Consider the following 15,752-nt stretch of genomic DNA (forward strand, 5'->3'; position numbering starts at 1 on the left):
TTAGATGGGTAGGGGATGAAGGGTCTTGGGTAGAAAATTCAAGAAAAATCAGCAGCAAAGTGCTTCATTAGGTATGGATGGTTGGGAAGGCATGTGCAAGAGGTGAGGTAACCTGACAGGAAATTTGGAGAGAAGGTGAGTACAAACATAGCCTCCCCTTCAACTCTCTATGACATGAGGCAGTAAAGCAAAGTTTACAACAAACTCAGAGGGAGTGTGAACGATCACCGATTTAGAGGGTCTCTTGTCATTCTGATAGAACCACTGCTCACAGAAAAATCTCAAGGCATAATATTTGAGTGGATTGGACCATACAACTTTACTGCTTCAAAATAATCAAAAGTAATGATCAACTTCAATGAAAAAATAAACTGCCATGCTAACAATGAAAAAGTACAGAGTAAAATCAATTAAAAAATAAACAATAAAATGAAAAGTGCAGAGTAAGAGAACTTTATTATGATGGAACTAATAAATAAACAATTACTATGGGAGAAAAAATCCCATATGGAGACTGCTTTGGGGGAAGCTAGCGTATGTCTGTGCTTGGTGGTGGTGTATGTAAAAATGGCTTACTTACAGGCTTCAGCAATATGGAGATCACCACTCCAGCTTATATTTAACTCAAGTATTTTCAAGGTCACCTTAAAGCATCCCTCGAAGCTCTAAACAGTCCATAACTCTGTGATTTCTTGAACGACCTGAACATCGTTTGTAGATTGTGGTGTACAGTCAGTCCATCCACTAAGAATGCTTTCAGCTGTAATCCAGGCTGCTTGAGTTTGAAACCCAACTCTTCTACTTTTGAATTTTGTCGAGTTAGCTAATCTGTCTGTGCCTCACATTCCTCATCTTTAAAAAGTGGACAATAATCGTGCCTATCTCATAGGCTTATGGTGAGGAGTAAATGGATTAATATGTATAATGTGCTTGGAACAGTACTTAAAACAGAATAAAAAGTGAAATGTTTGCTATTTTTAAATAACAGGAACAAATGACTAGCACAGGATAAAGGAATTTATCTTTCTTTCATTAACAAAAATGTCAAGACATAGGTGGTTTCTTCATTGGTTTAGCTTATCGGTGGTGTCATGAAAGCCTCAGTCTCTATTATGTCACTTCACTATCTTCATTATGTTGGCTTTTTGTCCTTCAGCTTATGCCTCATGGTCTCACAATGGCTGCCATAGCTCTAGACATCATCTCACATATGGACTGTGTTTAAAAATCAGATAGAGGGGCACCTGGGTGGGTCAGTGGGTTAAGCCTCTGACTTTGGCTCAGGTCATGATCTTAGGGTCCTGGGATCAAGCCCCGCATCGGGATCTCTGCTCAGCAGGGAGCATGCTTCCCTCTCTCTCTCTGTCTGCTGCTCTGCCTACTTGTGATCTCTCTCTCTCTGTCAAGTAAATAGATAAAATCTTTTTGAAAAATCAGAAAGAATGCTAGCCAGGGAAGAAGAAAAATGGCAAAGAAAAATGAGAGAGAGAAACACTGCCTCACACTATTTTCATGTTTTCTGAAGATGCAAAATGTTTTCCCAGTGCCCCTCACCGATTTTACCTTATCCAGTTGGCCAGAACTGAGTCACAGGAGACCCTGCAGTCAAGGGATCTGTGCCTTGGGTTTTGAAGAGTGGGAAGAAGTGGGAGAGTACCTGTTGGGCAGACATGGGTCCCCGGCAGTGAATCATTCCTCTGTTTTGTTCCAAATGCTTTGTTCCTGCCTCAGCTGTGCATGGACAATCTGTCTCCCAGAACATTCATGTGAATTAACAATTAAAGAGTTTTTATAATATGTGAGGTCATTTTGGAAATGGTCCATGCCACTGCCAACTTTTTCCCATTTGACTTCATGCATGGTACCTACAAGCAAGGTCCACTTCTTTGTAAGACTGACTTCAAAAACTCTATCTTCTTCTAAAAAAACCGCTCAAACCTCAACTGGGTCACATAAGAATACCTGAGGTCCTCAGCCAGTCAACACTGGTTGAGTCCTTATTTTCTGCCACGCCCTATGGGGCTCTGAAAACCTTCTGGTTTTACAAGCCTGGGTGAGAAAACAAGAGCAGCACATATTAAGCATATCCTGGAGTCCGGGAAAGGGAGGGATCAAATGGTCTCGCACAATGAGAGGGGATCCCATGGAGGAATCAGAAAGGCCTCAGAGAATAGGTTGAAATTTGGTGGCCATAATTTGAGAAAAGTCTCCTCATTGGGATAGCGTGGATGTGGGAGGGACCGTTGTTCTTACCCATTTGAGAATTTTTATATCTTTCTTCTTAGAACGTGGAAAAAGCTGCCCCAAATTGAGAACATGCCAAACATTAGCATTAATCATGCTGTGATCTCTCCAAATGTTAACTATATCCGCTGGAAAGTGCATGGAGACTGGGTTACTCAGGTAAAAGAAGGAAGGAAGGACGGGAGGGGGGGAGGGAAAAGGAAAAGAAAAGAAAGAAATGTTTAAGTAAAAGTAAATTGGGATTTGCCAGACTGACGTCTCTCTCCAGGTGTAGCAGCCAAACAATCAAATAAAGATATATATTCTTTAAGAAGTGACCACTGTTTCTGAGGTAACTTTATTAACTTAGATGAAAGCAAATAAAAAGAAATTTTGCATGGAGTACCAGAAGAGTACAAAGAATGATAAACATCTGGCTTCTAGAAGTTAGTGAAATTATTCAGTTTGAACTTCCAGGCATGCTTGTTTTTGCGACCGCTGTTTGGGTCTGAAGGCAATAGATGTGTTTTCCTTCCTCTTTTGGGGCGGGCGGCAGGGAGCCAACTCAAATGACTCAAGTATTTAGGACCAATAATATGACTTTGGACATAACAGCCTTTTCCTTGAGATTTCTACTGGCTCTGAGAAGCTAAATGAGTGTTTCTTAAACACATAAACAAGCAAGACATTGTTCTTAATGTTAAGGCAGCCTAGAAACCAAATACAGAGTGGACACGCTGTCCAGAGGATTAGAAAGAGAAGAGGAGTTTTTCAGTGTTAATAGAGCACCAGCTAGGAGAGGAGAGACTCCTGCCAACATCTTTTGTCTATTCCTAAACACATCAGGCTTAACACAAGAAAGAAAGTTGCAATATTAGCGGGTAATAGGAAAACAACCAAATTTATTTGCTAAGTGAAAAGGAAAATTTAAGGGGAAGAAAATTTGGGCCAAGAAAATAGCATTTGCTTGAATGATTAACACCAACAAGTCTTCAGACACAAAGGGAAGAAAATAAAATACTGGGGTAGAAAGGAAATGTGAATTAATTAAGAATACAAAAAGGAAACAACCCAACTAAACAACTACATGTAGAATTGCCATATGTAATCCCTGTATGTTTCTTGAAGGTGATTGGCCCAAGATCCTTTTCTTCTTCTTCTGCTTTTTTGAGCTATCAACGTATCATAAATTTATTCACTTTAAGCATACAATTAATGACTGTTAACAAATTTACTGAGTTAGGCAATTATCACCATAATGCAGTTTCAGAACATTTCCATCACCCCAACAAGACCTCTGTTAACCATGTAGAGTTAATCCCCATTCCTACCTCCAGTGCCAGGCAAGCATTAATCTACTTCCTGTCTCTACTGATTTGCCTTTACTGGCCATGTCATGTACATAAAATCATACACTATGTGGCCTTTTGGGCCTGGCTTCTTCTACTTTGCAAAATGGAGCCGTGCTTAGCGTATGGACATTTTGCCCTACTGAGCTGCCAACCCCCATTGCCTTGGAAGGTAGAAAGAACAATACCAAAATCCAGAGTCAGTGCCATCCAAAAGATGACCACACATGGAGGGGTGGGGTAGGGTGGGGGAAGACAAAGTGGGACCTTGGCATTGGCTACATAGAATGGGAGCCAACAGAGGGGGGCCATACCATGGGAAAATTCTCCCACCACTCCACAAGGTGTGTTCATGATCTCCCCACTCAGAGGCCGGCCGCCTGAGAGCCTCTTGAGGAAGCTGTTCCAACAGAGAAAAGACAGAGATAGTTCTGAGCTCTGTGGGTTGCTTGGGACACTGAATCTTATTGTGCTTAGTTAGATCCCAAGCTCCAGAAACCCTCTCTTCACCTCCCAGACTTACCCTTTGTCTTCCTGTGTCTCTGGTCCTCTGGTTTCTGCCCGTTCTGGAGGTTAGAACCAAGGTTTATCTTCCGTATGTGCCCCCTCTGAGCCTAGCATAGTGCCTGGAAGGTCTAAAAGAGAAACCAGTCATCCCTTGTAGCTAAAATGTTGCTCTTCCAACACTACTATGGCTTTATCCATTTCACATGTTTATAGTCTTAAAATGACTTCCTCCAGAGGGAGGTGTCCTAAAAGCAGGGAAATGTTGCAAATCCCACTGACTAGTTTCCTGAACTAGAGACCAGCCCTGACACCTGCCAGAAGGCTCTGGTTCCCTAATCCCAGCGTAGCTCCTTCAAGACCCCGGCTCTCCATTTCGTTTTTGTTTTTAATTTTAAGATTTTATTTATTTGAGAGAGAGAGAGAGCTGAGCAGGGAGCCTAATGCGGGGCTCTATCCCAGAACCCCGCGATCATGACCTGAGACAAAGACAGACGCTAAACTGACTGAGACACCCACGCACCCCATGGCTCTCGATTTTCAAAGACAGGGGAAGAGAGCCTTTTACCCTTCCCAGTATGGTCCTCAGCATAGCATTCAACTTAAATATGATTTATGGTGAAGGATAAGCTGTTTTCCCTGTGAACCCCCTGCAGCGATGCAGGCAGTGTTCCGATTTTCTCAGAAATATCTAAAATACGTAGTAGAATCTTCAGCACAGTCTGCCAGACAGGATACCCAGGAATTGTTGTTCTGGTGTTAGCCTGGAGTGAGCGTCAAGGAGAGAAAACACCCACGCGCTCACACTCTGCCAGGCCACCTACACATGTCTGCCCACTCCCAAAAGTGGGTTTTTAAAAAATGTGCCTATCCTATGAGCAGTGGTTCCTCTCTCCTTCTCAGAACGGTTGTCAAGAGAATGTTTCGATATTGTCACAAACGCTTTCTTGATCTGGTGTGTGGTCTTCATATTAATCAGAATTTTCTCTTTTTTTTTGGTCATTTCTAGCTGAACTACTATGATTCTATCAAAGCCGTCATTTCAAGCTCCAACCATGAGCCCACCGCTCTAGTAATAGGTACTGTTCACACTCCCCTTACGTTTGTAATGTTCTCTGTGTGCCAGATCCTTGGATGTCTCCCACCTTTATAATTTCTGCATTGCAACAGGCATCCCACACTCTGCAGCTCAAAATGTGACATCCTCCACTGTTCTGTTTGCTTTATAAGCCTCACACTTGGCTCCTGGAGAAGCAGAGTGGGGGAGGGTACTCCTATCACAGGGCTTCACACATACAGAGAGCTCGATCAATATTTGTTGATTTGAAATAAGAGCAAAACCCTCTTTGAGCAACCTCAGGCTATACCATTTGAACACCTTTAATGTGTTAGAAGATATTAAATATACAGTAATATCAACCCAGGATCATGGTCTTGGGGGATTTGCATGAAGTAGGATTGGGAATGCCTGCAATTCAAAGGCATGCTGGAAATAACAATTTTCAGTGATGGCAATAGGAAGACCCAGAATCTGAAGACCTTTGCATTGTCTGGAAGCCGGACTTTGACCAAGTGCATTCAGAGAAAGGCCAAGGGAGAACCCAGATCCCAATCCATCCCTCGCTTTTACATCCCCAAATGCACCACTAGGCTGGACATGGGCTAGGCCAGGCTGATCTTAGGTCCATGAAGTTGGGAATATGGCAGAACAATTCTTTGCTATTCACATAGGAATCATTTTGTCTGGACCAGATGGAGGAGAGATGTCCTGATACAGAGTGAAGAACTGGTCTAGATCTGAACCAGGAATCCAATCCCTCTATAACGGATCATTCCCAGGATAACAGCTCATGGTCAGAAGTTGTTGCGATCTCTGGCCCTGAGCACTAAGTATCAGACACTGTACAAGCTCCTTCTATGTATTATTTTATTTAATCTCCATTAACAACCTTATGACTTAGGTCCTACTATTAGTCCCATCTTATAGTTGAGTAAAGTGAAACACAGAGTCATTCATTAACTTGTCCTGGGGTATTACTGTTCAGGGCTTTTTTTTTTTTTCAGTATTGAAAAAAATGTAATTCAAATGCGTAAGCAAAAGGAGAATTTTTTGGCTGGCTCATATAATATGAGAAGGGCAGAAGTGCAACCCAGCATTGGAAAGTCCTGGAAGCAGGGACTCAGAGGGTATTCTGACTCTGTCTCTCTCTCTCCTCTGCACAGTAGTTCCCTTAAAGGATGAAGAGCCCATCTCTTATGTCACTGACACTAACAGAGACTGGCTGCCACTCTTAGTCTCCAGTCCCGCTGCCCCTGCGAAGGTTCCCAGTGGACCAGTTGGGCCCATCTTTGGGACAATTGCAAGTCAAGTGATCCAGGAAAGTCAGGGACAATAAGAACTTAGCAGTGCCCATTCAGCCACATGACGTATGAAGAGGAATACTTTCCGGAAGTGGGGATGGGAAGAGGGGGTTTACTAGTGACAAAAAAGTAAAGAGTGAAGACTGCACTGAGTCACACATTCAGAAATGAAGACCAAGGACTGGAATCCAGGTCCTGTGTCTTCAAGGCCTGTGCTTGTCATCCTTGGACCTACAATATATGGCATTCCCTGTACGTGTGCTAGAATTGCAGAGTCCCAGGTTCCTCTTGGAACAATGAAATCAGTCTGCACTTGAAAAAGAACTAAGGGTGACTTGTGCACATGTCCAGTCTGAGAAACATCCTTTAATCACAATAACATAAATGTTTCTATCATTTTTATATTATTTTAATATTTTTCAATTTTTTTTCTGCTAATTTGCCCTTTGAAGATCTTCTCAATTCCTCACTTTTCCTTTATTAAACTTCATACTTACCTTGTGAAGTCCTTGAGAGTATGTTGGAAAGACCCAAACAAATATTCAGCATCATGATCACCATACTTAATTTCCAAGCTGATAGTGACGGCGATTCCTTCCATGTGTTTAGTACTTACTAATTTATAAAGAACATTCACATTCATTAGTGGTTCTCAGTCTGGGCTGCCTTATTGGATCATATGGGGACTTTATAAAAGCTGGTTGCCTGGGTCTTATCCTCAGATATTTTGACCTAATCGGTCTGTGATAAAACCTAGGTATCAGGACCTTTAAAAGCCGCCCCTCCCCCCACCAGTGATTCTAAAGATTTAAATCCACTGTTCGAGGAGGAATGGCCTAGGCATCTGTATTCTTTGGACACTTCACAGTGACATTAATTTGTGGTCAAGGGCAAGAACCACTCACATGCATTATATTTCTTATATGATATTCATGATAGCCAGGTGAGGTATGAATTGTGTGTACACACTCCATTTTACCAGTGAGGACAAAAAAGCCAACGTTTTTTTTTGACCCATTTAAGTGACCCATTAGGTCACTTAACCAGAAGAGGTGGAATTGGAACTCAAGTCCAGTTTTTCTGACCCCAAGGCTGGTTGACCTCCTGCCATCCCCTAGAGTTAGGCTGGGAAAGTCTATTCCTCGGCTCCTGGGACTTGTTTTAGGACAGCCTGGTTTCAAAGGGAAAATTCTGACCCTGGAGCAGAATAAAGCTCTGCAGAGAAAAGAAATGTTATTGTCCACCATGGCATAGACAGAAAGTTGTGGCCGATTAAAGCCACCTTCAATCATCTTAGTGTTCCCTGGATGGAATCCTCACATACCTGGGGTCAGCAGCAGGCTGAGAAAGGAACGCATGAAGGGCTCAGACACAGACACTCATGACTGCTGCCCAGCCAGGCTTGCTGCAGAGACAAGGGGAAGGCTAGGAGGCAGGGGGTGTGTGTTCTTCATTGAAAGGATAGGCATGACTTGTGGTATTTAGTTTCGTTTGCAGGTATTTCCTTTGCTGGGATGATCTTTACCTTTTTCTCTTGGCCTTTCTAACCAGCCCTCACCTCCTCTTTTCCTTCCTGCAGCTTCACCCCTGAATTTTCAGGACCTGCTTAGAACTCTCCAAGCAGTGCATTTGTAATGAATAAAATAGTTAACACTTTTTTAAAATGACTCAAAAGTCAACCACCCACATAATGACGACAGCCGTTTCTTTCGTGATGCCTTTCAGCCTAGCTGTGCCTGAGCATTTCCGAGATTTGGAAAGGCTGAAATCCTAGGAGTTTCTTTTTCTTTTTCTTTATTCCTCCTTTCCTTTAGAATCTTGTCCTAATTTCACTGAACATCATGGAAAAATCAGTCATGAGTCATGCCTGCGATCTCAGCCTCCTATCAAATACCACCTTGCTTCCGAGGCCCCTTCTACCTCTGATTCATAGAGTTTGAGCTCACGTTGTCTTTCAAGGAAATCTTCCTTTATACATTTCTGATTCACTGACATTTAAATCTCCAAAGGGTTAGAAAGAGATGTTCAGTGGCTAAGAAATTTCTTGGGAATTTTCATCAGATGTTCTTGGAACTGGGAAATTGTGGTTTTCTGAAATGATCATGGATATGAATGCTAAGAAACTAAAATTCAGCCTTCAGAAACTGAAGCAGCTAAAATTCAGTGTTTGTGCAGAACAGAAACAACAAATCCAGAATGAAGATCTCTGAGTTCTAGCCCCGGCTCAGCAACTAACAGAGCTATGGCCTCAGGCTTCCATTTCCTTCCTAGTTCAATAAAAATGCTGGATACGAGTTCTAAGGAGCCATCCTGCTCACACTCCTTGATCCCTAATTTTGCCATGAGTCTCCTGTCCATCCCTTCTTCCTTCTCATGTTCCAGAAAGCAAGGACCACTAAGCGACTCATACTCTGAACTGAGATTAATTGTCTCTAGAGATCTAGACAAGTCTGTGATAGGAAGAGTCAGCACCTTCCCCAACCCAGTTACCACCCCTGGGTTTCTCTGACGTAGTACCAAGATGAAAATACTGGGGCTCAGAGAGCCTTTGCAGCCAGACCCCTGGAGAAAGTTGCCTGCGGTTGCACTGTCCAAGCTCTCACCTTCCAATCTGTCTAAGACCCACTGCAAGCTGGCCTTTGTTCCTGCATGTCTCCATGACTTGCTGCTGGAGTCCCAGAGTTTTGTCCTTGCTCTTCTTCTCTTCCATTTTCATCAACCTCAGTGATGCCCCTCCAGCACCATTGCTGTCCTTCCCCAAATTCATGTGTTCTAGCCTAACTCTACCCCCAAACTTCAGTCTGGCATTTCCAACTGCCATGGGTCTCTCTCTATAGGACCTCTCCATTTGGATGTCTCATAGACATCAAAATTAAATCCAAACTCAGATCCACATCTTTTCCCTCACACCACCTTCCCCAACTCAGTTAGTTCTAGGTCCATCCTTCCAGTAGCTCCAGTCAAAACCTACTAGTCACCTTCAACACTCACCTCCACAGTCCACATCCAATCCGTTGACTCTATCTTCATACTGAATCCAGGATCTGGCCATTTTCCCCAGTCCCACCCCCACTACCATCTAGTGGAATACACTCTCTTCTCTCCCCTGGATTACCACAGGAGATTTTTATGATTCTCCCTGCTTCTATCCCTCGCCTATGGGCTCTTTTCTACACAGCAGCCAGAGAGCCTGGAAAATTAGATGTCATTAGATCCAAATCCTCCATTGGGCCCCCATTTCCTGCACAGTAAAAGCTAAAGTCCTCCAGGGCCCTGTGTGTCAACCCAGCCCTTACATCTCTGGCCTGGTTTCCTACATCTCTCCCTCATGTACTCCATCCCACTCACACCAGTCTCCTGGAATATATTTAAGATCTTTTCACCAGATCCTCCCTCTGCCTGGAAGGTTTTCCCTGCAAATGTCTACATCTTTCACTCCCTCGTCTCCTTGAAGTCTTCTCTCAGGCGTTGCTTCTCGCTGAGGCCCTCCTTGCCCACTTCATTATACATATCCTGGAAGAGTCCAGCCCCTGCTCCTGGTGTTCCTAATCTTCCTTACCTTGGTCTACCCTTCTCTAAATCCATAAATCCAATCACTTTCTAATAGACTATATAATTTATCTCTTGTTTGTTATTTATGGTCTGCCCTCCCCCATCAGAAGGTGAGCCCCACAAAGATAGAGGTTTCTGTTTTATTCACTATTGTGTCTCAAGTGCTAGGAATAGTGCTGGTACATAACAGGTGCTCATTAAATATTTATTGAATGGACTTACCTGTGGTCGAAATTCAAACCACATTCCTTTCTCTCCCCAAGTGGTCTTCTGAAGCATTGCCTTCCAGGAAATGTAGAATTCTGTGGTGACAAGTATTTTCCTCCTGTGCTATCTATCCCCTTTCCATCTCCCCATCTACTGCCCCCCCAAGCATGTCCCTACAGTGTCCTACACTCACATCACCGCTTCCATCAGCTATGCATGTGTTCACACACACACACACACACACACACACACACACTCCTCCACAGGGTGCTATAGCAAAAGTTCCCCATCCCTAAATGGGATTTACGAGCGGGCTCTGTAGAGTAAGAAGTGGTTTCAAGTGCATTCGTTTACTTGAGATGATCAAAGAATCTCTGACTTCTGGTTACATGTGAACATCAAATGGAGATACGTCTTGGCTGAGGCCATGGAGAAACCAAGGCTGGGCCTTGAATGTGTCCGCTCTGCAGACCTGGGCAGGGCTCCATTTGTCACAGCAGAGCTGTGGGTTCCAGCCACACTGAAGAAACTGATGGAAAGGAGGAATAAGATAAAAGGAAGGATGGGTAGGAGAGACTCCAAGATCTACCTCAAAAGTGGAAGAGTGAAAGTCTGAGCTTTGAGAAAACATGCCCACCTCACTGCCAATCCTATGGGATTCTGGGATCCCAGAGCTGTGGATGTGGTTTCTGGGTCAGCTCTGGTGTTAGCAGCCACAGAATCCACCTTCCTGTAGGACTCCAGCACCCGAAGACTTATCTGCTAGCTAGTGTGCTGGGGATCAGAACCTGCCTTGAATCTGCTCTAGGTTTCCATGGTGATTGCTTTAAACTTTTCATCATCTTCCTTCAGACCTTGGGGAAGAGCTCTGCTTTCTGGTTTCCATGACAACCATTTAAACATGTATCTCTGTCTGGCTCTGTTGGAAGAGAACCGCTAGAGATCATGCAAATGAACTGGCTGCTCTCCTTTTACTTAAAAAAATAAAAATAAAGTGACACACCTGCTTAGAAGTTTCAGATCTTTGCTCATAACAAGAAGGGTGAAAGCATCAAACTGGTGTTTGAGGAGGGTTTGCTGCATTGCTTTGATACTGCAAGTGCTCACCCAGATACACAGGTTCACTCTGCCATCTTAAGTAATTATCTGCATTCAGCACTTATCCTCCCCTCCCCTCTGTCTAGCAGATGAAAGAGCTCTGAGTTCAAGGTTGTTTACCTTCCTGCTGCATACCAAAGGAGAAAGGGAAGGACAGGGCCAGTGGGACTAGCTAGCTGTCCTACCACTGCTAAGAGACACTGTGGACAGCAAGGTGTCTCCTCAACTCACCGTCAACAGCCCTAGCACTCAGACTGTAGCCTCAAACTAGGTGGAAATTACATACCCCAGTCATTTGGAAATGGAATTCATGGACTGGAGAAGAGCCAGGTGACTCTGAAGGAAAAAGTTTCAGAAGAAGTGGAAAGATCATGGCCCCCTTTCCCTTCCCAGACACCTTCCTGTCCTCCCCCGCAACAGCATGCTCCCAAACTAGAGGTCTCCAGAGGCAACGGTGGGCCAGGAAGCCACAGACAGATTAAAAACAGGATCCTGTTTTGAAACTGTGCATCAAACTTTAAAATTCTGGAAGTTTCCGATGGAAATAGACACGTCCCATTTCTCCTGAAACTCAGCAGATCTGCATCGGAGTCCTACTTCAGGAGAGTCTGCTGGACTGAAGAAGAACAACCCTCTGAGATGAAGCAGGCACTGGCTTTGGTCCAGCTTTCCTGAATAGCAGACCCTTCTCCTTGTTCCTGGAAAACAATTGAACTGGTAACTTGTGATAACACACACGTCATCCAGACAACACCAATCATCCCTGGAAAAGCCCAGCCCCTGATGTCCCTCAACTGACATCACAGACCATGAAAGAGAATTCTTATTTGGGCATGGGGACAAGGCAAGGATGGAAGATGAAATAGTCTTCCATCTCCTTCATCTGATGCCCTTCAGTCACCTTGGACACAGCTAAGGTCAGGGGTCAGGGTAAGTTAGATGGGGATTTCTTTCATGATCATCTGGTGAGACTATGTCTCATACAGACAGGAAGGCCTTTGATTGCTTCAGTATGCTGCTACTATTCTGATTTTACTGTTCAGTAGGTTCGTAAGCCAAAAAATCATTTGGCTAAAAATATATGTCAAAATAATTGTAGCAGAAAGTTGGCTGGTTCGTGGATGAAACTGATAGGTCAACTCAATGAAACCTCATTTAGGATTTGAGACGTGGTTTTATTGCCTTGTTAATGACAAGTTTGTTAAACCCCGTAGTCTAAACTTTCTTACCTGTCACATGGAGGACAGGTGCTTGTCTCACTGAGTTTCTGGGAGGTTCAAACAAAATCATGTACAGAGACACCCCGGCACAGTGCGTGGTACTCGGTACAGATTTATTAGAAGACAGTTTCCTCAGAATGAGTTGGCCCTCTTCACATTTCCTCCTTCCCCCAGATGACCCTTCTTGGCTCTATCTAGAGAAGGAGGAGAAATGAATCTTGCTGTTCTTACTGACATCATTTTCATCCTTCGGACTGTCCATGGTGTAATACCAGGGGGTGAAAGAGAAAGAAAAAAGTAGTTCTCACTGAAAGCAAAACCAGGACCTTTAAAAATCAGCAACTTGTCAGGAAATTGATCATATTAAGAGGCTGTGTTTTGTTTTTCTGTGAATATTTTTAGGGTGCACTATGGGAACAACAAATGTCAAGCAAAAGATGAAAGAGATAAGGGGCGTTAGAAAAGATGTCGAGGCAAGAAGAGAACAAGTATTCCTTGGTTTGCCCCAAAGGCGGGCAGAATGTGATCAAACTGTTTTTCACATTTACAAAGGAGTCAAGGCATTTTCATTCTGTAAGAGAAAGAACTTGCTGCTGACAGGGGGAATGGATCGAATCATTCGAGTCTGGAATCCTTATCTGCCTGGGTAAGTTTTCTTTCTCTCTCCAACCCTAAATGCCATTGATCTAATGAAGTACATGAGAGCAACACAGGGGATCACTAATTCCCTTTTAGGATAATTTAAGAAGCCCTGTCCAAAACTGGTCTCCCATACACTCAGCCTGAGAAACTTCTGTTGGTACCCACTAAAGACTCATTCTTCGGGGTTAATAAGTAACTCATTAGCCCCACTTACCAATGAAGAAACTGAAGCTTAGAGGAGTTAAATAACTTTTTGGACATAATGCCAGAACTGGGGTACAAACACATTTTGACTGATTCTAAAATCCTATGCCATTTCCACTGGTAAGTGTTGAAGATGGAAGGAGTGGAAAGTGGGGAATAGACTTTCTGTGCACTGATAGTGGGGATTTGGGGACAAGAACAAGTCACCTAGGGTGCACCATGCTTCCTCACTGAGCTTCTGTACCAGGCATCAGTGGAGGACCTGCAAGGTGACCCATGTCCCTCAGCAGGGACAGGCAGGGGTGGAGGCAACACCATGGGGGGTGGAGGGCACGTGGGATCTGGTGCTCCTCCTGTCACCTTCTAACACAGTGACCCAGCACAAGAGATATAGACAGTGTCCTCCTCATTACTGATGATCACAGGAATCCCCACCCTTCTGGTAGAAATAAAGGTTACAGATGAGGTCATCCATGTATAGGGCTCAGCACAATGTCTAAACAGAAAGAAAGAAAAATGATTTTCTACCTACTTCTATTACCTTAGACTCCCATTTGTCTGGTGATGGAGAACAATTTGCTTACCTTCCAATAATGTGGTTATAAATTGACATTGTGATCTCTCTTTCAACCTCAGACCTGCCTCTCTTCTCCCCACCTCCCCACCTTCTCCCTACACACCCAGCCCTGCGACCCTGAGGGCATTGCGATCCCTCAGAGCTCCTTAAAGTAAACTGACATTAAAAAGACAGTCCTCCAAGACCTGAATATTGTTAACTCTGGCCTGCATAAAGCAACCATGTGCCATAGAATCTATTCCCACACCACCCTGTGCTCTTCCTCGTTTATTCCTTTTATAGTGATATTGTCAGCAGTTGGAGAAACAAAGCCCAGAGCTTCATCTCACACTGAGTTGTGTTGCTATAACTGGGTATTATTTGCTTCAGTCCTTTTATCACACAAGATATATACTTGTGTGATTTCAGAAGGAGACATAACCCTCCTCCAGGCTGAATAGAACTGCCAGATCCGGGCCAAGTTTAGTCTTGCATTTTTATTTAGAAATAGCACTTAGAACTGCTTGGTGTTCATCTGTTCTTTTTCCATTCTAGAAAACCAACAGGTATGCTGAAAAGCCACACGGCTCCGGTGATCTACATCCATGTATCTGCTGAGGATAACAAAATATTCTCCATGTCCACCGACAACACTATTAAGGTCTTTGCCCTTTCACCTTTTGGATGCATTGTCCAACAGTTTCAGATAGAAATTGTGTTTGTTTGGTGTTTTCTTTCCCCATCTTTGCAGCTCTAGAGGTCTCTGCATTAGCAGATACTCATATGGTGGTTACATTCGTGGGTTTGCTTTGGAGAAGGAAGATATGTGGGCAATTGAAGTGTAGTGTCTTAGAGAATTTTCTGTACCGGGTGTTTTGCTGGGATGAGTAAACCTTGAAACATCTCAGCCCCTGTTTGCATGCTGTCCTGATTCCCCTAGAGAAAGTGTGTTGGAGGATGAAGAGGGGGAATAAGGGATGGAATGGGGACATGAGGGAGGCAACTGGCCCTCGCTACTAGTGCTTATCTTATTTTGCAATACGCATAGGGCAAGTGGGCCCTTTCTGAAATGTTTTCTGTAAGCCTTAGAATTTAAGCACTTCTGGCCCTGGTAGAGGTCATGGTAACATCACCTTCATTGTTTGCCTTCACACCTCTTTCTATATGTAGGGTTCTACCCACCTCTAAAATTCAGCTGTCCCGTGACCTTTGTAATGCAGTATTTATATACCAAAAAAAAAAAAAAGAAAGAAAAGAAAAGAAAAGAAATTTTATTGATTTCTTTATCTATTATTTCATAAGCTTTTCCAAAGAATATGAAAAATTTTCATGATTTCATCCATCTTTCTTTCTCTAATATCATGGGGCCAGAGGGTGGGAATTTAGAATGGTCTGAATCAAAGGAATGCTGAAGCCTCAAACAGGTCAGTCATTGCTTTGCATGGGTACATAAATGAGCTTATCAATTACACACGTAATAAATGATTTATAGATGCTATGGGCTGAATCACGTCCCTTCAAAATTCATTTGTTGAAGTCTTAACCACCAGTACCTTTGAAGTGACTGTATCTAGAGACAGGGCCTATAAAGAATTAATTAATGTTAAATGAGGTCATATTGGTGGGCCCTAATCCAATATGATTGGTGTCTTTATAGTAGAAATCAGCACGCTGAGATGGAGGGACAATCATCTTCAACCATGTGAATACACGGCAGCAGGGTGTCATGTGCAAGCCAAAGAGAAAGGCCTCAGAAGAAAGCAGACCTGCTTATACCTCAGTTAAGGACTTCAGTCCCTTACTTCACCCCATACACAAAAGTTAACTAAAAGGCTA

General features: G+C 43.4%; 1 protein-coding gene across 1 annotated transcript in view; it reads left to right on the plus strand.

Annotated features, from left to right (window-relative positions):
- The first annotated feature begins 10,623 nt into the window (after positions 1-10,623).
- LOC122907428 (WD repeat-containing protein on Y chromosome-like) overlaps positions 10,624-15,752 on the plus strand; it is a 44,099-nt gene continuing 38,970 nt past the window's right edge. The window contains exons 1-3 of the mRNA XM_044250295.1: positions 10,624-10,762; positions 12,917-13,160; positions 14,472-14,577. Of these exons, the coding sequence (XP_044106230.1) occupies positions 10,624-10,762; positions 12,917-13,160; positions 14,472-14,577 (489 nt within the window). The remainder of the gene's footprint in view (positions 10,763-12,916; positions 13,161-14,471; positions 14,578-15,752) is intronic.

The sequence above is a fragment of the Neovison vison genome, chromosome 5 (genome assembly GCF_020171115.1).
Source record: "Neovison vison isolate M4711 chromosome 5, ASM_NN_V1, whole genome shotgun sequence".
Taxonomy (NCBI): Eukaryota; Metazoa; Chordata; class Mammalia; order Carnivora; family Mustelidae; genus Neogale; species Neogale vison.